General features: G+C 39.6%; 1 protein-coding gene across 1 annotated transcript in view; it reads left to right on the top strand.

Moving 5' to 3' along the window:
- Positions 1–23885, top strand: part of ELP2 (elongator acetyltransferase complex subunit 2) — a 47027-nt gene that overhangs the window by 14360 nt on the left and 8782 nt on the right. Inside the window, exons 4-19 of the mRNA XM_006150518.3 lie at positions 132–279; positions 1467–1544; positions 2802–2866; positions 3789–3855; positions 4282–4422; positions 6794–6889; positions 7881–7981; positions 8167–8298; positions 9488–9637; positions 12475–12663; positions 14804–14873; positions 15394–15489; positions 15633–15690; positions 18277–18349; positions 20463–20655; positions 22642–22763. Of these exons, the coding sequence (XP_006150580.1) occupies positions 132–279; positions 1467–1544; positions 2802–2866; positions 3789–3855; positions 4282–4422; positions 6794–6889; positions 7881–7981; positions 8167–8298; positions 9488–9637; positions 12475–12663; positions 14804–14873; positions 15394–15489; positions 15633–15690; positions 18277–18349; positions 20463–20655; positions 22642–22763 (1779 nt within the window). The remainder of the gene's footprint in view (positions 1–131; positions 280–1466; positions 1545–2801; positions 2867–3788; positions 3856–4281; positions 4423–6793; positions 6890–7880; positions 7982–8166; positions 8299–9487; positions 9638–12474; positions 12664–14803; positions 14874–15393; positions 15490–15632; positions 15691–18276; positions 18350–20462; positions 20656–22641; positions 22764–23885) is intronic.

Here is a 23885-nt window from a genome sequence, read left to right as displayed (position 1 = left end):
ACCTGCTGGCCCCTGGCTCAGAAATTTTAACAGAACCTTTACTCTTGTGATTGTAGTTAAATAAAAGTGAAACTGTTGATTTCTTCTTTATTGTGATGCCTTTGTCATTTTTTCTGATTCAACTTTTACAGGCAGTTCATCTCCAAGGCCATGAAGGACCTGTTTATGCAGTGCATGCTTTATACCAGAGGAGGGCATCAGATGTGGCATTACACACACTGGTAGCTTCTGCGTCTTCAGATTCTACTGTTCGGCTCTGGTCTAAAAAGGGTTCTGAAGGTAGGTTTGGAGAGATTATAATCCAGACAAACGAAATAGTAATTATCAAGCGAATGAGACAATTAGAAGAGCATATGTAGGACTTTTTTCTAAATTTCAAGAAGCTTTTTTAAAGAGTTTTTTGGCCTTAGGGCATGTGTACTCCCCAGGGAGAAAAAGAGAGACAGAAACAGTGAGAGGGGGAAAAAAATCACCCCTTAGGAGGGAAGGCCATGCCCCAATCCCTTCTCCATTCTCCTCTGAAATCTCGGGCATGTATACACACCTGGCGTAAATTTCAAGCCACTGTCAGGGACTCGAACCACAGTCTGCCCTGTGGGAGTCCAGTGATATAACTGCTATGCCATCTACGGCCCCTCAAGAAGCTTTTGAAATATAATTCTAGGCCTAGCTGTAGTGGGCAAGCAGCTGGATGCTGCCATACAGTGCCAGAGATCACCTGGAACCCACCAGGTTTGGGTTCGCATTTAATGGTTTATCTAAACATGCAGGTCAGTCCCACAGGTATACCCACGATCCTAGCTGGCTAAGGGGAGGAGTATGGTGTGGACTCCCTGTTAAGGATGCCTGTGTATGTTTGACTGACTGTCTCTCACGTGAAGGAAATAAACTTAGAAAAAGGTAATAATTCTAAATATTTGTTTCCTTTACATTTAAAAAACATTCCTTTGGGGCCAGCAGGTGACATATTGGTTGGTTAAGGTGCTGGACTCTTACATCGCTGACTGGTTTGTGTTCTACACCAGGTGGCTTGAAAATTACACCGTGCGTGTGCGTGCGCGCGTGCGCGTGTGTGTGTGTGTGTGTGTGTGTGATGTGTGCTCAAAATCCCAAGAAGAGAATGGAGAAGGGACTGTAGCATAGCCATCCTGCCTGGGTGGGATTCCTCACTTTTTTGCCTGCTGAGCGCACGTGCCCTATGTCAAAACGCTGAAAGAAAAAAAAATCCTGTGTACCAAATGTTTTGTCGGTATAATTTCTTCCTTCCAAACCTTTTTATATATGCCATTTTGTTCTCTGTAGTCTTTTAAAATATGTAATCTTGTTAAGAACAGTTCATTTACCTTCACTTGATCAGCAGAAATTAAGATGGACTTTTCTCATTTTCCTACTGCTATGAAGATGCTAATCAGCCTTTCTAGGTAGATAAACACTGAGTTGTTCATGATGGTTTTGTTATTTTTTAGTAACCTGCCTTCAGATTTTGAACTTTGGAAATGGATTTGCTCTGGCTCTCTGTTTATCTTTTTTGCCTAATACAGATGGTGAGTATCTTGCTAAATATGTATTAGAAGAGAGTATATCTGTATATCTTCATATGACCAGAAACTGAAAGAAATATATTAGGGCTCCACTTCATATCTAAATGTTTTTATGAAACGAGTTGAGATGTGGATAACATATTTTATTCAGTGTTCAAATGGTCTGAGTATAGAACATAACTTTTTTTTTTTTTAAGAGGGTGCATGCATTTGCTGGAGAGAGACAGACAGAGACAGTGACAGTGGGAGGAAAAGTGAGAAATCACTCCCCAGGGGGGACGGCCATGCCACAATCTCTTCTTCTCCCTCCTTTTCCTGGTCTCTTGGACACACGTGTACATGTGCCCAGGGTGATGTTCAAGCCAATGAGTTCAACACTCGAACCACAGTTGGCTGTGTTGGAGTCCAGTGACATAACTGCTATGCCATCTGGTGGCCCCTAGAACATAAAATTTAAGACAAGCTAGTAGGAATTTTAGTAGCTCTTGAAAATGTAAGTGACTATATATACTAAGATAGGGGTGTGTGTGTGTGTGTGTGTGTGCACGTGTGTGTGCTCAAAATCCTGAGAGGAGAGTGGAGGAAAAGGGGTTGTGTGTGGCCATCCTCCCTGGGGGGTGATTTTTCATTTTCTGTCCCTCTCTGTGTCTCCAGTGAGTATGTATGTGCCCTATAGCAAAAAATCTCTTAAAAGAAAAAAATATATAGATACTACTGTTTATGAAATATATTGTGGATGGATACAGCTCTAATTTGGGATAAGTATCTAATTCTTAAGGTGCAAGTCTAGGGTAAGTTGAAAAGTACTAAAGATCTACCATGTGAGTATTTCAAGATCATAGCCCATTCATCCTTCCTAAGGCCACTTAATGTCTCCAAACAGAAAAGTAGTCATTTTTGTGATGAAACCCATCTACACCTCATCTCCACAAAGGTGCTAGCATATGAGTGAGTTGAACTCTGCCCTTCAGTGACCTGGAAGGTGACCAGGTGGGGAGAGGCCAGCCTCTGTTGCTCTTTGTAGTAGGTGCCGGACTCCATGGTTTGGTGTTCTGCTGCCATGTTGTGCACATAACCATTGAAGAGAACATTTCAGAGTGTTCATTTTATTCCTGCAGACTTTTATCAAGCACTTTCAATATATTTGTTAAACGACATGGGAAATAGAAGTCAGGGTTCTTTACAGCTTAGAATCCAGCATAGGTGATGATCATAACATATGGCAGAGTACTCACAGTGACACCTTTTATTCCCTCCCAGTACCAGTGTTAGCCTGTGGTGGTGATGACTGCAAAATTCACTTGTTTGTTCAACAAAATGATCAGGTAACGAATGATTAATAAGATACTAGAATGTTCTACCTAATTATATGTTCTAATACAGACTGTCTCCAGAATATAGAATTTTAGGGATGTTCTACTCTAAACCAAAATAATGGAGTACCTTTTTGGATAACCCTCTGTTAGATAATTTTCCACTCTCTGTGTAAACCCTAAGTAGCTACCAAGTAGGCCACCAGACTGAGCATTATCCCAGGAAAACAGATTGCTAGGTGGCAGAAAGAAGTATTAGGTAGTGTTCTTTTTTTTTTTCCCTTGAAAAATTTAAATGACGTATTAACATACCTGCAGTGAAATACTCTCTAATAGTGTCTGTCCAAAGCTATGCCTTTGTTTTTGAGTGGGTAAATGAGTGGAAAGAAGTTCCAGAAAGGGGGTTAGTTAACTACACTCATTTTTTGCATGATGAGGACACTTGTTTCTTCATGTTCTGTAAGAGTTAAAAATGGTTGTGAAGATCCAATGATCTTTTTTTTTTTTTTTAACTTTTTTCTATATTGTATCTACAGCACATACCATTTTACTTTGTAAACATTTGAAGTATTTGAAGTCTATAGATATGTTACCTACTCAGGGTTGCTCAGATGATTTAGACATTACGTGACAAGTTCCCAAATGAGTATTTTATTTCCCATTTATTAATTTGGATTTTTTTTCAGGTGAGCTGCTTGAGTTCCCTGTATATTCTGGTTATCAGTCCCTTACATGGGGCATAGTTTGCAAATATATCCTCTCATTCTGAGGGTTGTCTCTTCACAAACTTTTTGAAGGCTGTTTATATGTCAAATCCAATAGTGTTCTCAGTAAAAGCAATGATGTTTGACCTGGGTGAGTCCAAATGAAGTCACTGACACCATGAAAATGTTAAACGTGAACGTCAAGCCTCAACAATTTTTGTTCTTACTAGTTTCAGAAAGTGCTTTTTCTCCATGGACATGAGGATTGGATAAGAGGCGTGGAATGGGCAACCTTTGGTCAGTATGAAATTTTGTGAAAGCTTGTGTCAGGGGAACAAATCATGTAATTTAAGTAGTCTCTTAATTTTTCTAATGTCCACATTAGAAAAGAGGATACTTTTTGTTTCTATTAACTGTTAATTGGGCAGGAGGGAATGAAACAAGCCAATATAAAGTGGTGCTATCTCAGATGAAGACATTCTTGGGAAATTCTTTGTAGAACTTAGTAGACTATACATAAGTACCTCCTGTTACATTTATTAGCATTGTGTATATATCTGTCACTTTTTAAAAAGTATCTGTCACTGTTATGAAAATGAATACAGGTCAGATGAATGAACGGTAAGGAAACAAAAATTTAATTTTGGGGAAATCTAGAAATATCTTATACTTACATTTAAGAACGTAATGTTTTAAAAATAACATGATTTATTTCTTAATTAGGTAGAGATCTTTTCCTAGCAAGCTGTTCACAAGATTGCCTCATAAGAGTATGGAGACTGTATATAAAATCTACATCTTTAGAAAACCAGGATGACAATAATATAAGACTGAAGGAAAATACTTTCACTATAGAAAATGAAAGTGAGTGATAATGAAACTATTTGATGTAACAATACTTAGTTCTTCTGGCTGGTTCATTTATCTGTTTTACCACTTAACTGTGTGAAGGTTAGTTTTTCAGAAGTATGAAAGCCCTGAAACTGGTACTGTGTGTTTTTCTGTTTTTACTTTTACTTTTTACTTTTACAGGACGATGAATCATTTTTCACATATGAAACTTGTATTTCTTCTAAGCCATTTCAGCTTGATTTTTAAAAAATTGCTGAAAGTGTTTCATGTTTCTCATAAATTAATTTATAAAATGTTACTAAATTTGGTTTTAGCATAGGAAGACTTCTAATAATGTGAGTTATCCAGACTTTCGTTGGGAGACAAGTTAAATCCTTGTGTTTTAGTAGAACACTGATTTTCTCAACTATATCCCTGCATCGTAGATCCTCTTGGAGTGTAGTATTTGAAGGCGTTGTTTTGGGATGTGTATCTATAAAACATTAGTCCTCAGTGAGCATTGTTCACCCAAGTGTAGCATTTGTTGTTAATAATACTTACAAAGCTTGTTAGAGTTGAGATTTTAACCATGTGTTAGGTCATCAGGAAAGTCATAATATTTTTTAAAATGTTTTTTAATGCAAAAATACATCAAGGCTTTCCCGATGACCAATAGTTCTATGGGGAGAACCGAAACAATATAGATAGCATATATGTAGCCATACCCAACAGTAGACTTTTTCATGGTATTGTCACTATTTGTTTGGTCACAATACTTAGTTCCCTTTATTTCTGCATTTGTTTCAACCTTTTAAAAATACTTTAGGCTATCACATTCTGGTAAGTGAGGACAGCAAGCAGACTGGCATGTCTGTTTTTCCTTTCTTAGTTGCATTGTAGAAGTAGCTGTCCCTGGGGCCAGTGAGTGGCATGGTAGTTGAGAAGCAAATGGCTGGCCACAGTTCGAGTCCTTGACCTGGCAGCTGGCTTTCTCACTTTCTTATTCTTTCTTTCTGTGTCTCTGGTGAGCGCACATGTCCTATAGCAAAGTTTAAAAGTAATAATGATAAATAAAATTAAATAAATAATTCTTTAAAAAGAAAAAAGTAGCTGTCCCAGAAAATTTTAAAACAGACTATATTCCTTAATATTTATTTAAAGGAATTTTTTGTTTGTTTGTTTGTTTGTTTGCCATAGGGCACACATGCACCAGAGAAAGACAGAGAGGACGTCATCGTAGATCCTCTTGGAGTGTAGTATTTGAAGGCGTTGTTTTGGGATGTGTATCTATAAAACATTAGTCCTCAGTGAGCATTGTTCACCCAAGTGTAGCATTTGTTGTTAATAATACTTACAAAGCTTGTTAGAGTTGAGATTTTAACCATGTGTTAGGTCATCAGGAAAGTCATAATATTTTTTAAAATGTTTTTTAATGCAAAAATACATCAAGGCTTTCCCGATGACCAATAGTTCTATGGGGAGAACCGAAACAATATAGATAGCATATATGTAGCCATACCCAACAGTAGACTTTTTCATGGTATTGTCACTATTTGTTTGGTCACAATACTTAGTTCCCTTTATTTCTGCATTTGTTTCAACCTTTTAAAAATACTTTAGGCTATCACATTCTGGTAAGTGAGGACAGCAAGCAGACTGGCATGTCTGTTTTTCCTTTCTTAGTTGCATTGTAGAAGTAGCTGTCCCTGGGGCCAGTGAGTGGCATGGTAGTTGAGAAGCAAATGGCTGGCCACAGTTCGAGTCCTTGACCTGGCAGCTGGCTTTCTCACTTTCTTATTCTTTCTTTCTGTGTCTCTGGTGAGCGCACATGTCCTATAGCAAAGTTTAAAAGTAATAATGATAAATAAAATTAAATAAATAATTCTTTAAAAAGAAAAAAGTAGCTGTCCCAGAAAATTTTAAAACAGACTATATTCCTTAATATTTATTTAAAGGAATTTTTTGTTTGTTTGTTTGTTTGTTTGCCATAGGGCACACATGCACCAGAGAAAGACAGAGAGGACGTAAGAAAACACCCTCTGTGGAGATGACCATGCCACAGTCCCTTTTCATCTATTTTCCTTTTGGGATTTGAGGCATGCACATGCATCTGGTGTATCTTTTAAGCTGCCAGGTCTCAACTCAAACTAAATAGTTAACCATGTGGGATCCAGCTGCCTTAACCACCGTGTCACTGGCTGGCCAGAGGAAAATTTATTTTTAGAACTTTTTCTCCTGTATTTTTGAATAATGGGTGAAGTTAATAAAAATTTGAATGCATGTTCTTTTTGTTCAGTCTCAACTATCCTATTTTTTAAAATATAACAACACAACTGACTTGGTTATGGAAATGTTCTCTTTACAAGTGTTTTGAGAAAGAATACTGTACTTGTTTTCATCATAGGTATTAAGATAGCATTTGCAATTACACTGGAGACTGTACTAGCTGGACACGAAAACTGGGTGAATGCAGTTCATTGGCAACCTTCATTTTACAGAGGTAGGAAGAGAAGCAAACACGTGTTTCTCATTTTAGTAAAATCTCATAGAATTCTAGACTGATGAGATTACAAATAGAAGACAGTTTCAAATTGGCAGCGTAATATTGCATTGCTGGTCTGCTTGGACACTCAGTTCTGTTGCACTCCTGAGTTGGAAACGTATTATTCCTGCCATGATGCCGAAACCACCACATCCCCATTTGCTTTTTCTTTTAAGAGTTTCTATCCAGTCATTATGGGATTTAAGAAAAATTGACCTTTAAGCCACCTTCACTGCAATCCTTACCCTTGGTAATCCAAAGTTGGTAATACTGAGATACATGATTTAAGAAAAAGTAAGACTCTGCCTCTTGTTTCTTTTGCTCTTAATGTACATTTATGGAGTGAAGATTCTGAGTGTGTGCAAGCTGGTTCTGGGCGGTAAACCTGAACAAGTCACAGTCTCACATTCTCCCCTAATCCCTTCCCAAAGACAAGAGTAGCGGTAGTTAATGGTCAGGTAATTATTATCCAGCTCTTACTTACATTATGCCATATTTGCTACATTTCTTTAAAAAAATTTATTAGATGTTACAGATATTGAAGATCTCTGCATATTCTTTATCAACCTTTCCCCCCTGTTCTTCCTAGTAGGCAGCTACAGTACTAAATTCACTGCATATCATTCCCATGTATGTTTTTATGCTTTAACTTCTATATAGCCATACACAACATTGTTTTATAGCTATTTGAATTCGATATCAGCATGTATTTATACCGTGACAATTTGGCTTTTTAGCTTAGCATATTTTGAAGATGTAGCCATGTCAATTCATGTAGCTCTAATATCTAGTTCATGTGTTTTTATTGCAGTATACTATTTCCATTGTCTGAATGTACCACAACTTGTTCTTCTAATGCTGAACCTTTGTGCTTGCCAATTTTTGCAAGTACAGAAGAACACAGTGCTTGTCATTTGATCACTTAAAGGGATTACTTTTTATTCTTTAGATGGAGTTCCACAGCAGCCAATGAGATTGTTGTCTGCCTCCATGGATAAAACTATGATTCTCTGGGCTCCAGATGAAGAGTCAGGAGTTTGGCTAGAGCAGGTGAAAAATGTTTAAAGAACAGAAAATTGGATTTTATATACTAAATTCTGAGTCTTCATTGCTAGAGCTGCAAATTTTCCCTGTGTATATGTTAAATGAGTGGGAATTTAACAGTCTCTAGAATCAGTGATTTCTCTTGTGAGAAGTTTAGACTATTGATTGAGGATTATTTTGTTACTGTGTAGGTTCGAGTAGGTGAAGTAGGTGGTAATACTCTGGGATTTTATGACTGCCAGTTCAATGAAGATGGCTCCATGATCATCGCTCATGCTTTCCATGGAGCCCTGCACCTTTGGAGACAGAATGCAGCCAACCCAGTAAGAAAAAGCACTTAAAATATTTTTCTCTTGCCAGAAGGATTGTGTGTTCACGGTGGGGGGGAGGGGGATGGGCAGAGGAAAACAAGACAGAGAGGGAAAGTGAGGAACCCCGACCCCCATGCTGGTGTCATCCTGCAATCTCTTGTCCATTTCTCTCTTACTTTGGGGTTTGGGGCATGTACACACGCACACCCAGAGTGTTTTTCTGGGACTGGAACTACACAGTAGGCCATGTGGGATCTAGCTGCTGTCCTATAGAGTGCTTTTTTTTAAAGAATTATTTTATTGAAATTTATTTATTAATGTATTTATTTTAATTTGACTAGAGAGGGACAGAGAGAGAGAGAGAGAAAAGGAAAGTAAGAAAGCTCGCCACTAGGTCAGGGAGTCCAACCACAGTCGGCCATGTGGGAGTCCAGCACCCTTAACCATCATGCCACCTGCACACCCTGTTACAAAGTACTTTTTTTTTTAAAGAATTATTTTATTTAACTTCATTTTTAAAATTATTTTAATTTGACTAGAGAGGGACAGAGAGAGAGAGAGAGAAAAGGAAAGTAAGAAAGCTCGCCACTAGGTCAGGGAGTCCAACCACAGTCGGCCATGTGGGAGTCCAACGCCCTTAACTACCATGCCACCTGCCAGCCCCTACAAAGCACTTCCAGAGGAAGCATTTTTGATCAAATAGAGCAACTTTTAAATGAAAGATTGTTATTGGATCACCAGAAAAGTCATGATGCATTTTTGCATAGAAAAACAGAAAAATACATCATGACTTTTCCAACGCCTCAAGAGATAGTATTTTTACTTATAATACTGTGTAGAAACGTAGTAGAAAATATACGGCTTTTAGATCTTTCTTTTAAAAGGCCTATATTATTGAAGGGTTAGTTGAGACACAGAAAAATTAAGTAGTGTGTGGCTTCAGAAGGCATTCATTAGGCAGTGAATGGGTAGACATTTCTGAAGGTTACTGCTTCCAGGACATAGCACATTTTGGAATGCTTAAGTTAAAATATGGTCGATTGGAAAATGAATACTGTTATTGCATGCTTCCATCTTGTATATGTAGCTTTTCACCTTGCTAGGGGCTTCAGTCCTTCCCAGTTTCAGACATGAGTACTTTGTTTTGGGTGCTACTGGCCTGTGATTATTTTGGTACTTGTCATGAACACTTTTGTTACAGAAAGAATGGACCCCAGAGATTGTCATTTCAGGACACTTTGATGGTGTCCAAGACCTAGTGTGGGATCCAGAAGGAGAATTTATCATCACTGTTAGTACAGATCAGACAACTCGACTTTTTGCTCCATGGAAGAAAAGAGACCAATCACAGGTAAGATACCTTCCTACTTGACTAATCCAGTGTAGAAAACACCTATGAGTACATGAAAAGTGGGGCAACATTGTTAGTTAGCCATTAGGAAGATGCAAATTAAGTCCATGTTGAGATACCACATACTCTAAGATAACTAAAGTAAAAAATACATTGGGCAGCAGGTGGGACTTGGGCAGGGACCAAGGCAGCTGGACGCCATTAAAAAAATATCAGCAAGTGACTGAAACTTTATTTTTTTTTTTTTTTTTCTTCAGAGAGAGATTTTTGCTGTAGGGTGTGTGCACTCAACAAAGAGAGAGACAGAAAGTGAGAAATCACCCTCCTGGGGGAATGGCCATGCCACAATCCCTTATCTGCCATTCTCCTTTTGGGATTTTGGGCATGCACGCACATGTGCCTGTTGTGAGGTTTTTTGTTTGTTTGTTTTGGAGAGGTTTTTGCTATAGGGCGCATGCTCTCACCAGAAAGACAGAGAGAGACAGAAAGCAAGAAATCACCTCCCAGAGGGGATGACCACGCCGCAATGCCTTCTCCTTCAGTCTCCTCTTGGGATCTTGGGCATACACACGCACCACGCCTGGCATGAGTTTAAGCCACCGGGTCTGGTACTCGAACCACGGTCGACTACATGGGAGTCCAGCGACATAGCCATTACACTAACTGCTGGTCCCAGCCTGTTGTGAGTTTTAAGCCACTTGGTGTGGGGACTTGAATCACAGTTGGGTAATGCAAGTCCAGCGGTGCTACTGTTCCACCATCTGCTGGTCCTCTTTTTAAAAGTTTTTGCTATAGGATGCATGCACTTGCTAGAGAGAAAGGGAAACTGAGAAGTCACCACTCCTTTCAGGAGATGACCATGCTATTGGGATTTTGGGCATGCGTGCACATGCAGCTGGTATTATTTTCAAGCTGGCCTTGTAGGATCCCGTGCCTTAACCTCCACACCACTTGTTGGCCCAGCATTTTTTTTTTTTTTTTAATTTGCTGGAAGGTGCATGTGTTCACTAGAGACAGAATGTGAATAAGCATCCCCCATGGAGGGTGTCATGCTACAGTCCCTTCTCCATTTCTCCTTTCATGATTTTGCACACACATGCATATCACACCTGGTGTGTGTTAAAAGCTGCTGGGCCTGGGACTCAAACCATGCTGTCGGCCATGTGAGATTCAGTCACCTTATCCACCATGCCACTGGCTGGCCTATGACTGCAACTTCTTTATTTTTTTGGAGAGGTTTTTGCTATAGGGCGCGTGTGCTTGCCAGAAAGACAGAAAGAGACAAAGAGACAGAAGGCGGGAAATCACCCCCCGGGGGGAATGGCTATACCACAGTCCCTTCTCCTCTACTCTCCTCTTGGGATCTTGGGCACACACGCACACTTGCCTGGCATGAGTTTAAGCCACCAGGTCTGAGACTCAAACCGTGGTTGACTATGTGGGAGTCCAGTGACATATCCATTACACCAACTGCTGGTCCCCAACTGCAACTTCTTGACATTGCTAGTGGGAATGCAAAACAGCCCTGTGGGGAAACAGTTTAGCATTTTCTTAAAAACTTAAACATACATGTACTTTTTATAATTCCTTCAGTAATTTAAATGTTAATCATCAAATATATTTACTTCAGAGTCACGTAAAAATTCTGTTCCCTCATTTACTTTTGTGTTTAATTCATTAGGAGGAAGTATCAACTCGACAGTAAAAGCTGATTTCTAAGTTATGTAGTATAGTTAAAAGTATTTGAGGGCAGGATCAGCAGTTGGCGTAATGGCTGTGTACCTGGACTCCCATGTAGTTGACTGCGGTTTGAGTCCTGGGCCTGGTGGTTTAAACTCACACCTGGCGCATGTGCGTGCGTGTCCAAGACTCTGTGAAGAGAATGGAGGAGAAGGGACTGTGGCATGGCTATCCCCCCGGGCGGGGGGAGGGATTTCTTGCTTTCTCTCTGTTTCTCTGTCTTCCTGGCAAGTGCACACACCCTACAAAATCCTCTCAAAAAAAAAAAGTAGTTGAGGGCAGTTCTTGTTCAAGAGGATTTTTTTTTTTTTTGAGAGATTTTCACTGTAGGGCACGTGCGCTCGCCAGACAGACAGAGAGAGACATAGAGACAGAAAGCGAGAAATCACCCCCCAGGGGGGATGGTCACACCACAATCCCTTCTCCTCCATTCTCCTCTCGGGATCTTGGGCACGCACACACACGCGCCCGGCGTGAGTTTTAAGCCACCGGGTCCGGGACACGAACCGCGGTCGACTACGTGGGAATCCAGCAACATAGCCATTACGCTAACTGCTGGTTCCCAAGAGGATTTTTAATAGTGGACATAAGGTCAAACAATCAAGATAAAACTGTACCACTGATAAGCCATTGAACCATTCTATGGTAGAGAAAGTTGGGATCCTCAGTTCAATTTTTGACATAAATTTATATAAGTAACTGCAGCTTAGTCCGTAAGGTTTAATGAAGCTTGCTACTAGTCTTATTGCTTCACTAGCACATGGCATGCTCAAGTGACGAGAGTTGAGAGCATTGAGAACAACACCTATAGTCGATGAAAAACAAGTCAAATGATTTGGCGTGATTTCCTTTGGCTCTTGGTGCTTTGTTATCGACGTGGCTCAGGTGTTGTTTATACATGGATGAACCTGCCCATGGCCATATATCCATGGCGTAGTAATAATTTTGCATCTGTTTGGTTGTCGGGAAAGTCATGACATATTTTCCTATGCAAAAATGTGTCATGACTTTCCCGAGTACCTAATAACAACTTTGCTTGTTGAAAACAATTTTTTAAAAAATATGTGGTCATCTTTGTTTATCCTTTTGTTACCCAGGTGACTTGGCATGAAATTGCGAGGCCTCAGATACATGGGTATGACCTAAAATGTTTGGCAATGATTAATCGGTTTCAGTTTGTATCTGGAGCAGATGAAAAAGTTCTTCGAGTTTTTTCTGCACCTCGAAATTTTGTGGAGAACTTTTGTGCCATTACAGGACAGTCACTAAATCATGTGCTTTGTAATGTGAGTATTCCTATAAATGTTTTACTTAAATCTAGTCACTTTGTTTTAAATTTAAATGATTTTGCTTTAGGTTATACATGTGGTATAATGGTGGAAAGAAAGTCAAATTGTTTATCACTGGTTTGACAAACTTATAGGCACTGTGGTTTGTAGTGACTTAAATGTTAAAACCTAAAATGAGCTCAAGTGAAAGCAGAATTACAGTGTTCTCTTGAGGTGTTAATACTATTAATTATTGCAGGTACCTATGATATACTATAAATGATGGATCCCTTTTTAAGGAGATTATCACTCAGCTGTAGGGTCTGATGTGGAAAGCAGGGAAAATAACATACCTGCAATTACTTGATTAGACTAGCTAATTGCAAAATCTTATGGTACTGAAGTAAATTTCATAGAAGAAAGAAGTCATTCTCTGTATCAGAGCAGTGGGACTTTTTTCAAAACTAATTTGCTAGAGAGCACATGCGTTTGCTTGAGAGAGATTCAGAGAGAAAGAAAGTGAGAAAGCATCTCCCACTGGGGATGGTCACATAATCTCTTCATTTCTCCCTCCTTGTGGGATTTTGGGCATTCAAGTTTCTCAAGCTGCCAGAGCTGGGACTTGAACTATACTGTCGTCTGTATGGGATCTGGCCACCTTAACCACCAAGCCACTGACTGGCCCAGGACATTGTTTAATGGGACTTTATTTAGGTTTCTGTAAGAGTAAGATTTTATGTTTGTACTTGCCTTTAACAAAAGATACTTTATAAAAATACATGGATTGTGAAAATTACAAAGTAACTTAATTCAAGAGAAGGAAAATGAAGAAAGATGTTATTGTTACATAGAAGGGCATATCATCCAGCCCTTTAGTTAGAGTTGGGTCACAAATTTGATTTTGAGCTCAGAAAGGGGAAGTATAATTTTGATAGGCAGAAGAAGGGGAGAGGGAGCAGAGAGGTGGCCAGAGCTGTTGTTTGTTGAGATGAAGACTTTGTAAAAGGACATGGAGAGGATGGCAGAATGTCAAATATGGAGAAGCTAAGGAGGTAGGCACAGCTGAGACTATGGAGTGCCTTGGAAGCCTTCCTACGTAAGGAAAGGGACAAAAAGTGTTTTGGAATGGAGAGCATTGTCTGGGATCTCAGAGACCCTGAAGGCAGGGAAACCAGCACTGCTACAGGTAAGACTAGAGAAGAAAATGAGAGTCATTTGAAATGAAATGCCCAAGCAAATTTCCTGGAGTATGTACTCAGCACTTCATGCCATAGGCTTTTTAAATGATGTGAAGAGGACTTAGATTCTCTTACGCTTGTTCTACTATAATAATGGACAATGGAAATGAGATCAAAAGGGAGGTCTTGACTGTGGTTATTACATAGAGCCAAGCATGTGGTGCTGAAGGGGTAGTTTCAGGTTGCTTCAGTTCTAGGGATTGAAATGGCTTTTAGGGATCTATGACAAGCTACACTTATTATGTGCCCTATAATTCAGTAATCCTGTAGGACAGAAAGCTTCTTGCTCTGTTTTAGATTTGTTTCCATATGAAGTACTGGGATAAATATGCAGAATGTTTCTTCTTGACCCTTACATGCTATTTTCTTTTTCTTTGTTCTGAGATAAAGTTTTTATGTCATAGGTAGTTTTAATAATGGTTTAAATTTCTATTGCTGATGTTTATATCTATTGTAGCTCCAGCCTCTGCGTTGAAATGTAAGTAAATAGGTTTAATGAAAATGCTATGACTGTGCCTTTCTGGGAAACATCTGTGTTTATATCAGCGTCATTGATGAAACTCTCTTGAAAGTAGAGCACTCAGTCTATTCTTTGCCTGAAACCAGTGCATTGCAGTCCTAGTCACATTCTAAAAACCTTTCAACTGTTGGGGTTTAATGAGCTCTTAGAGAAGAGGATGCCTGATTTCATGGGCTGGGTGGGGCCTGGGAGTAAGGTAAGGCTTGTCGATTGGAAAGTGATTGCTTAGCATTGTATCTGTTGGTTCAGGAGGTGGCAGGGGGGCAGACATTCATACAGAGTAGTCTTTAAACTATTTCTCAACATTTATAAGCATGACTTTATTTATTATTTATTGTAGTGCTTGAGGTAACAGTAATTTTTAGTGTTTAAAATTTACATGTTATACTTTTTATTTTAGCATGACAGTGATCTTCCTGAAGGAGCTACTGTCCCTGCATTGGGATTATCAAATAAAGCTGTCTTTCAAGGTAAGGTTTAGTCTCCAGAGTCATTGAACTCGTGGTGGTACTTAAAATCTAGTTTTATGTGCCTAGTGTTCATTATAGCTGTTTGTTTACTTTTTAAAATCATAATACATGCATCTGCCTTCTCCATCAAACATCTTGTAAGTACTCTGTATACCCACAGACCGCTAAAACAGGTGCAGCTTTCACAAAGTGTGTTTCATGAAGCACTAACACCACAGATGTTAGTGTGAGTAAACTGAAGAATCTGCTACATAATTTAAAATATTTGGGAGCTATTAGGTCAAAGAAAATGGAGGAATCTTTATGGAATTTACTGACGCTCCAAGGAGTGTATTTAGAAAACATTGGAATAGTGAAAACACCTGTGGCTTTGGAATCATGTGGACATTGCTTTGAATTTTACCACTTTAAAGTGCCACTGCTTTCTAATTGATGGCCTTAATATTGATACAAATGTAGGAGACATAAAGATCGTGATTGCATTAATTATGTTAATCTGTTTTGTTTGTTTTAACACTAGGAGATATAGCTTTTCAACCTTCTGATCAAGAGGAACTGTTAACTAGTACTGGCTTAGAGTATCACCAGATGGCCTTTCAACCCTCTATACTTACTGGTAAGGAATGACAAAAGGATGACTTATTAAGTACACAGAGTATAGTACTTGTCATTGCTGACCTAAATAAGTGATACAAAATTTACTTTTTTATTTGCATGAAAACAGAAACAATAAATTGCAACACTATAAATTTATTGTAGAGCCTCCCACTGAGGATCATCTTCTGCAAAATACTTTGTGGCCTGAAGTTCAGAAATTGTAAGTTTGGTCTGATTCTGTCATAACTTGTGATTCCTACCAAAGAAGATAATCTTTGCTTCCCTCCTACCTACATTTTCCCTTTTACTCTATAGATATTTTAGTAGCCACTTTTTATATATTAAAGCCACTTTTAATTAGAGGTGAGAATCAACCTCACATTGATATTTTTATATTTCTATTTATATTTATTAAGTTTCTTTATTGGTCTTAATTTTTTTTAAATGCCAAAGGGTATATGTACTTACCTGAGAGAGGGAGAGGGAGGAAGCATTTCCCAGAGGAGTGTAGGTCATGCCACCATCCCTTTTCCTCCATTTCTCCATCCTATCAGGATTTGGGGTACACATACACATGTGCCCAAAGTGTTTTTAAAGCAGCCAGGGTCAGGATTCAAAGCATAGTCAACGGCGTGGGATCCACTAGGGTATGCGGTCAATCTTCTCTTAATTTTTAGAGTGGAGAGGCATAAAATAATAAATAAATTTAAAAAAAAATTTAAATGAGATATATGCAGAGAGAGAGAGAGAGAGGTTTTGCTTTTTTAAAAAATAATTATTTTATTTAACTTAGTTTAAATTTGATCAGAGAGGGACAGAGTGAGACAGAGAGAAAGGGAGAGAGAGACAAAGTGAGAAAGCAAGTTACCAGGTCCGGGACTTGAACCATGGTCAGGCATGTACTTAACCATCATGCCACCTGTCAGCACTGGCTTTTTTTCTTTTTTTAAGAGAGGTTTTTGATATAGGCCACATGCACTCACGGAGAGAAAGAGACAGAGAGATAAAAAGTGAGAAATCACCCCCCGGGGGATGGCCATGCTGCAATCCCTTCTCCTCTGGTCTCCTCTTGGGATTTTGTGCACCCATGCACACTCACCCAGTGTGAGTTTTAAGCCTCCAGGTCCAGAACTTGAACTGTGGTTGACTATGTGGGAGTCTAGCGACATAATCATTATGCCATCTGCTGGTCCCAGTAGAGGTGTTTTTATTAAGTTTATTCTGTGAAAGAGAGAGAGACAGACACACACACACACACATACACCTTAAGGGTCTTCACACTTCAGTCCTACTGTTTCAGCCAGCCTGAATTGTGAGCACATGTGCTTGGGAGGCTTTTTCATGTAGGTTCACTTACGTTTGCTGCTGCACCACCACCTGACCCTTAGAGGTATTTTTGATGGGATCTTGTTTTGTGGTGGTCCTCTCACCCCAGTTTCCCAGTTAGATAGGACTACAGTGGGTCACCTCTGTTCCCAATATGTTGAAGTTTTGTTACTCTTTTTTTTTCCCTTTTTTTTTTTTTTTTACAGGTTTTTGTCTTGTTTTTGCTATAGGGCGAGTGTGAGAGAAATCACCGCTCTGGGGGATGGCCATGCTGCAATTCTCTATTCTCCTCTCAGGATCTTGGGCACGCACGCACACGCGCCTGGTGTGAATTTAAGCCACCGGGTCTGGGACTCGAACCGCAGTTGACTACATGGGAGTTCAGTGACATAGCCATTATGCCAACTGCTGGTCCCTGAGATTTTGTTATTCTAACTGGTCTTTTCCTTCTTGGATGGCTCCCCATCAAAATCTTTTCATGGCTTGTTTTTCATTGTGCTGGCTAGTTGAGAGTAAGAGGTAAAAATGTGAATGTTAATCTAATTGTTAAAGTGAGTTGTATTTCTTTTATTTGTGTGTGTGTATATATATATATATACACACACACACATATGTACACACATACACACATATGTATATGTTTACACACATATGTGTATACACACACATATATATTTATTTAATTAGTTTTATTATAAGGCAAGTGTACTCACCAGAGAGAGACAGAGAGAGAAGAGGGAAAATGAGAATCAGCCCCCCAGGGGGATGATCCTGCCACAATCTCTTCTTATCCATTTTCTTCTCAGGGTTTTGGACACATGTTCACATGCAGCCTGTATGATTTTCAAGCTATGAGTCTGGGACTTAAACTACAGAATTCAGATTGAACTCTGTCCAATTTTTTTTTTTTTTTTCAAGTTTTGATAGAGAGCATGAGCACTCTAGAGAGAGAGAGAGAGAGAGAGAGAAGGGACCCCCATAGGGAATGGTGACATTGACCTCGTGGCTCCATGGTCTGGTGGTTAAGGCAGCTGGATCTTACATGGCTGATCCCATGGTCCTGGACCTGGCAGCTTGAGAAACACACCAGAGGCATCTGCGTGCGTACCCAAAGTCCCAACAGGATGGAGAGTTAGAGGAAAAAGGCTTGCAATTGACCATTCTCCATGGGAAGTATATTCTCTCTTCCTCTCTCTCTGACAAGCACATGTCCCCTTTGGCAAAAATTAAAAAAAAAAAAAAAAGGGGGGGGAATCATTCTGTTAGATAAGTGCAGAACCACACAGTTGGCTATGTGGGATCTAGCCACCTTAACCATCAGGTCATGGGCTGGCCCCCAAAATGTTTGCTTAGACAAAAAATAATGATCTTTTAAAAGAATTGCATGTTACCTAGAGAGTTTCACTTACAAAATTTTACAGCATGAGATTCAGTACTTTTACTAATGTAGAAGTCATATATTTTCTCTTTTTAATTTTAGATATGGACATGGTTATGAAATATTCTGTGTTGCTTGTAACAATTCAAAGACTCTGCTTGCCTCAGCTTGTAAGGTACTTTTGATTCTACCTGGTCACATTTACTTGGGTCCTTAGGTTTCTGCAAGTTTGATAGTGAATTAGGCAGAACCTTGCGTGAAAGGCCACTGGGTATGGGATTTTTCTGAATGTTGTTTTCTCGGTTTCTTCCTCTCCATTTTAAAATCAGTTGCACATTTTTCTTATGATTTGTTTGAGTTGATTTATTCTTTAGGACAGAATTAATTGATCAGACATCTTTTTTTCTTGTTTAAGAGAGATTTTTGCTATGGGGCACTTGTGCTCACCAGAGAAACAGAGAGACAGAAAGCAAGAAATCACCCTCCATGAGGGTCGGCCACCCTGCAATTCCTTTTCCTTCACTCTCCTCTCAAGATCTTGGGCATGCACATACATGTTCCCAGTGTAAGTTTTAACCCACCTGGTCTAGGACTTGAACTACAGTCGACTATGCGAGAGTCCAGTATTGTAACCATTACACCATCTGCTGGTCCCAATCAGATAGCTTTTTTTTAAAAATTATTTTATCTAATTTTATTTATATTATTATTACTATTTTTCAGATTTTAAAAGTAACTTTTATTTTTTAAAAGTTAATATAAGCAATTTTCAATTTGACCAGAGAGAGAAAGAGAGAGAGAGAGAGAGAGAGGGAAAGTGAGAAAGCAAGTTCTCAGGTCCAGGACTTGAACTGATGTTGGCCATGTTGCAGTCCAGCATCTTAACCACCATGCCACCTGCTGACTCCTACTCAGATATCTTAAAAATGGTTCCTCGGACCAGCAGAGGGCATAACGGTTACGTTGCTGGACTCCCACATAGTAACTACTGTTCAAATCCTGGACCTGGTGGCTTAAAACTCACACTGGGCGCATGTGCGTGCATGCCCAAGATCTCGAGGAAAATGGAGGAGAAGGAACTACGGTGTGGCCATAACCTTGCAATGTGATTTTTTCACCTTTTGTCTCTCTGGTGAGTGCCCTATAACAAAAATCTCTCTTAAAAAAATGGTTCCTAAAAATGTGATAAATTTTAATAACTGTGGTCCTGGAGACACAGGAGAATGATAGGGTGAGAGCTGGAGTGAAGTCCATTGACCTTTTTTTGAGGGCACTCTTGGCCCATGCCAAGGGTGAGGCAGGTTAGTAGCCAGATCAGGTAATTGCCATGGCACGTAGGACTGTATGCTGCCTACATTTGCCCAGGAGAGTGACCCTTTTTTGTTAAATATTTACCAGAGGGGTGCATATACTCATTAAAGAGACAGGGAGAAAATACCTCCCATGGGGAATAATGACACTGCAATCCTTTCTTAACTTCTCCATCTCAGCAGGATTTGGGGCATGTACACACACACACACACACACACACACCCACACACACACACACACAGAGAGAGAGAGAGAGAGAGAGAGAAAGCAAGCCACCAGGACTCGAACTGTGGTCAGCCATGTGGGAACGTTCAGCGCCTTAACCACATGCGACCCACTGGCTCCTCTTTCCAACATTTTAAAATAGCTTTATTTAGGTGTCATTAACATACTACTGTGTCATTAACATACTATAAACTGCATGTTTAATATGAACAATTTGATAATTTTTAAAAATATGGTTTTGCTGTAGGGTGTGTATGCTCACTGGAGAGAGACAGAAAGTGAAAAATCCCCCTCCCCAGGAGGAGAGATGGTCACTGCACAATCTCTTCTCCTCCATTGTCCTCTTGAGATTTTGGGCACACACACACATGTGCCTGGAATGATTTTCAAGCAGCCATGACAGGACTTATACAGCAGTCAGCTGTGTGGGATCCAGCTGCCTTAACCTCCATACCATCTGTTGGAACCACAGTGTATTCTTTTTTAAAAACGTTAAAATAGTGTGATTACAGCATCCGTTTCTGATGATTCATCTTTTCTAATCCTGGTCTTCCCTGCTTCTGAGGATTTAGACCTGCTTGTAGTATATTATCTCCTAGGAACTTCTTTTTCTTTTGTATTTAAACTGATACGTAAAATGTACACATAGAAACATTATATTCTTTTTAGATATGTTTTCAGTATATCCTTTTTTGATATGTTTTCAGTTTATTCTATGTAAATAGTTGCATTGTTTCATTTCTGTCCTGCAGGCAGCTAAGAAAGAGCATGCAGCTATCATTCTTTGGAATACTACATCTTGGAAACAGGTGCAGAATTTAGTTTTCCACAGTTTGACTGTCACGCAGATGGCCTTCTCACCTAATGACAAGTTCTTACTAGCTGTTTCCAGAGATCGGACATGGTCATTGTGGAAAAGGCAGGATACGATTTCACTTGAGTTTGGTAAGACAACATCTGATCAGGAAGATTAAGAGGGAAGCAGTTATGCCCATTTTATCCATGGTAAGCTGCTGTTGGTTACGGGAAATTGAAAGGAAGTAAAGGACAGAGCCTGTGGCTGAGAAGCCCCTCAGAGTTCTGTGGTAATGGAGGAAAACTTGGCCTTCATTGTAAAATTTAAATGCAGGTGATTTTTGGATTAACCTTGTGATCATGTCGTCAGGATGGCAAGTGTTAAGATATGTCAGCTGAAGAAGTATAGAAATATGTCTGTAGACAGTTACATTCTGCAGATGGTTATAGAACGCTATCACAGACTAAATGGATGATGTATTCTGAGCTAGGATTCTATGGGACGGGAATTATGAAGATACAGATAAGAAAATTTGTAGATGAGTGATTTCTCCTCTCTGAATTATTTTATAAATATGAAACATAGAATTAAAAGGTTTTTTTTTTGAGAAGTTTTTGCTATAGGGTGCGTGCACTCACCAGACAGACAGAGAGAGACAGAAAGCGAGAAATCACCCCCCAGGGGGGATGGTCACAACGCAATCCCTTCGCCTCCATTCTCCTCTCGGGATCTTGGGCACGCACACACACGTGCCTGGCGTGAGTTCTAAGCCACCGGGTCCGGGACACGAACTGCGGTCGACTATGTGGGAGTCCAGTGACTTAGCCATTATGCTAACTGCTGGTTCCCCGCCTGGCATGAGTTTTAAGCCACCGGGTCCGGGACGCGAACCGCGGTCGACTACATGGGAGTCCAGCAACATAGCCATTACGCTAACTGCTGGTTTCCAAAAACATTATCTTTTTTCTACCTACCTCCATCATTTTGATAATTAGGAAAGCCTGCTGGGCATCTGTCGTTAGTTCAAGTAAATCTTGGTTGAGGTATTAGCACACCAACCCACATTTGACTCTAAGCCTTGCATAAATTGGGAAAATAAAATAGTCTTTATGTTGTAGCAGTGACCTATCCAAATTCCTCTAGTTTTGTTTCGTTTCTTCTCTTCCTTTCTTCTTTCCTTCCTTCCTTCCCGACCACCCTGCCTCCCTACCTCCCTTCACTCCCTCCGTTCCTCCCTCCCTTCTTTTTTTCCTTCACCAGAGGGCATGTATGTTTGCCAGAGAAAGGCACAAAGGGAAAGAAGAATGCACTCCCCAATGGGGCATGATCACACCCCAAGCTTTTCTCCATTTCTCTGCCCTATGGGAGTCTTGGTTGTGCACGCACACATACCTGGCATGTTTTTTAAACCACTGGGGCCAAGATTCCAACTATGGTCAGTCATATGGGATCTTGCTTCCTTTACCACTAGGTTATGGGGCCAGTTCACCCTCAGGATTTTTTGGTACATAAATTCTAGAGAGCTTTTAAAGAATATTTGTCAGTACTGTTTATTTTTCCTTTGATATGACATGCATGCAGTTTGATCTCATATTTCTAACCCCTGAGTTTCTTGTATTTTAGAGAATGACCAGAGACTATAGAACAGAATGTGTCAGAACAGAATGTTCCCTCTGTATTACTAGTGTTTTCCTAACATGCAACAATTACTTTTTTAAAAGTTAAAGTGGTACTAATACAGTATCTGTTAATTTGCTTGTGTCTTTATGGATTATGGATTAGTAGATAAAAATCTCCTTTACTTCTCATAGGCAGTCACTTTAAAAAAAAAAACATTATTTTATTTAACTTTATTTATTTATTTTAATTTGACCAGAGAGGGACAGAGTGAGAGAGTGAGAGTGAGAGAGTGAAAGTGAGAAAGCAAGCAACCAGGTCTAGGACCTGAACACGGTCAGCCACTTGGGAGTCCAGAGACCTTAACCACCAATCTGTTTCCAAAGGCAGCATATGTAAATTGATCCCTAAATCCTATGATGTGTGTGACACTTAAACATAGTTTTTTAACAAGTCAGAAACAGCCTGCTTTGCTTTGTGAGTAAGTGCGTATTGTTTTTGTTTTGTTTTGTTTTCAGACATAGTTTTCAGTCTCTTTGCTTTCACCAATAAAATTACTTCTGTGCACAGTAGAATTATTTGGTCTTGTGATTGGAGTCCTGATAGCAAGTATTTCTTCACTGGGAGTCGTGACAAAAAGGTAATTTTTAAAACACTTATTTTTTTCAAATGGAAAGTAATATATATTTTAAAAGAGTTATTTATTTAATTTTATTTATCATTGTTATTTAATTTGCTATAGGGCACATGCACTCACTAGAGAGAGTCAGAGAGAGGGAACGAAAGCAAGCCACCAGGTCCAGGACTCTGGCTGGCCATGTGGGAGTCCAGTGCCTTAACCATCACACTACCTGCTGGCTCTGTAAAGTAATATTTTTACAAGTGTGTTTGAGTGAAAAAAGCCATAATCTTGCTTTTATGACAACAACATATGTATTTCCTTCCATGTTTTTTATAACCACACATTCAAAGGGCTTTTCTTGTTTAAGTGAATAGATACATTTTTCTGCAATGTTCAGAAATAGGGAGAGAAGCCCTTTCAGGCACATGATCTTTGCCAGATGGCTCCAGTGGAAGGAAAGTAGGAAATGAAGTGGATAAGACTAAAGCTGGAAGGGAAGGAGAGGCATTAGGGCCAAGGCTATTTCTAGTTTTCAGACTTAAAGTTTTATGAATGAAAACTTTTCTCTGTTCAATGGTAGAGTGGGAAACAGGGTATGACCCAACTTTTGAACAAATTAAAATAAGCTGGTGATACATTCTTCAACGTGACTTTGACCCATGTTCTCCAGGACATGTCCACCCGGCTTCCACTATGTCCTTGGTTTTGTAGTCGTTAAATGCCCTGTTTTCTGTAGTTCCTACACACTAGAGGTGGTGAGGCAGTGCAGTGTTTCCTTTCTCCAGTCACAGACACGGTACAAATCCCTGCAGCAGAGGGCTGCTGTGGACATGGTGGGGCTCAGTTTAAACACTTGAATTTGGGCTTATAAAGTATTTCCCTCAGACTGTCAATTTTCTTTTTTAAAGAATTATTTAATTTTATTTATTACTGTTTTTTAATTTGACTGGAGAGAGGAGGAGAGAGGGAAAGTAAGAAAGCAAGCCACCAGGTCTGGGACTCAAACTGTGGTCAGCCATGTGGGAGTCCAGCACCTTAACCACCACACCCCCAGGCCATCACTTCTGTTTATTTGTCTGTATGTTTTTTCCTCAGTGTTTATTTGCCTGTACTGTATTCAGAACCAGGGGCGCAGGCATG

This window comes from Tupaia chinensis, unplaced genomic scaffold (assembly GCF_000334495.1).
Source record: "Tupaia chinensis unplaced genomic scaffold, TupChi_1.0 Scaffold000290_1, whole genome shotgun sequence".
NCBI classification, from domain to species: Eukaryota; Metazoa; Chordata; class Mammalia; order Scandentia; family Tupaiidae; genus Tupaia; species Tupaia belangeri.
This window is presented reverse-complemented; position numbering and strand designations above follow the sequence as displayed.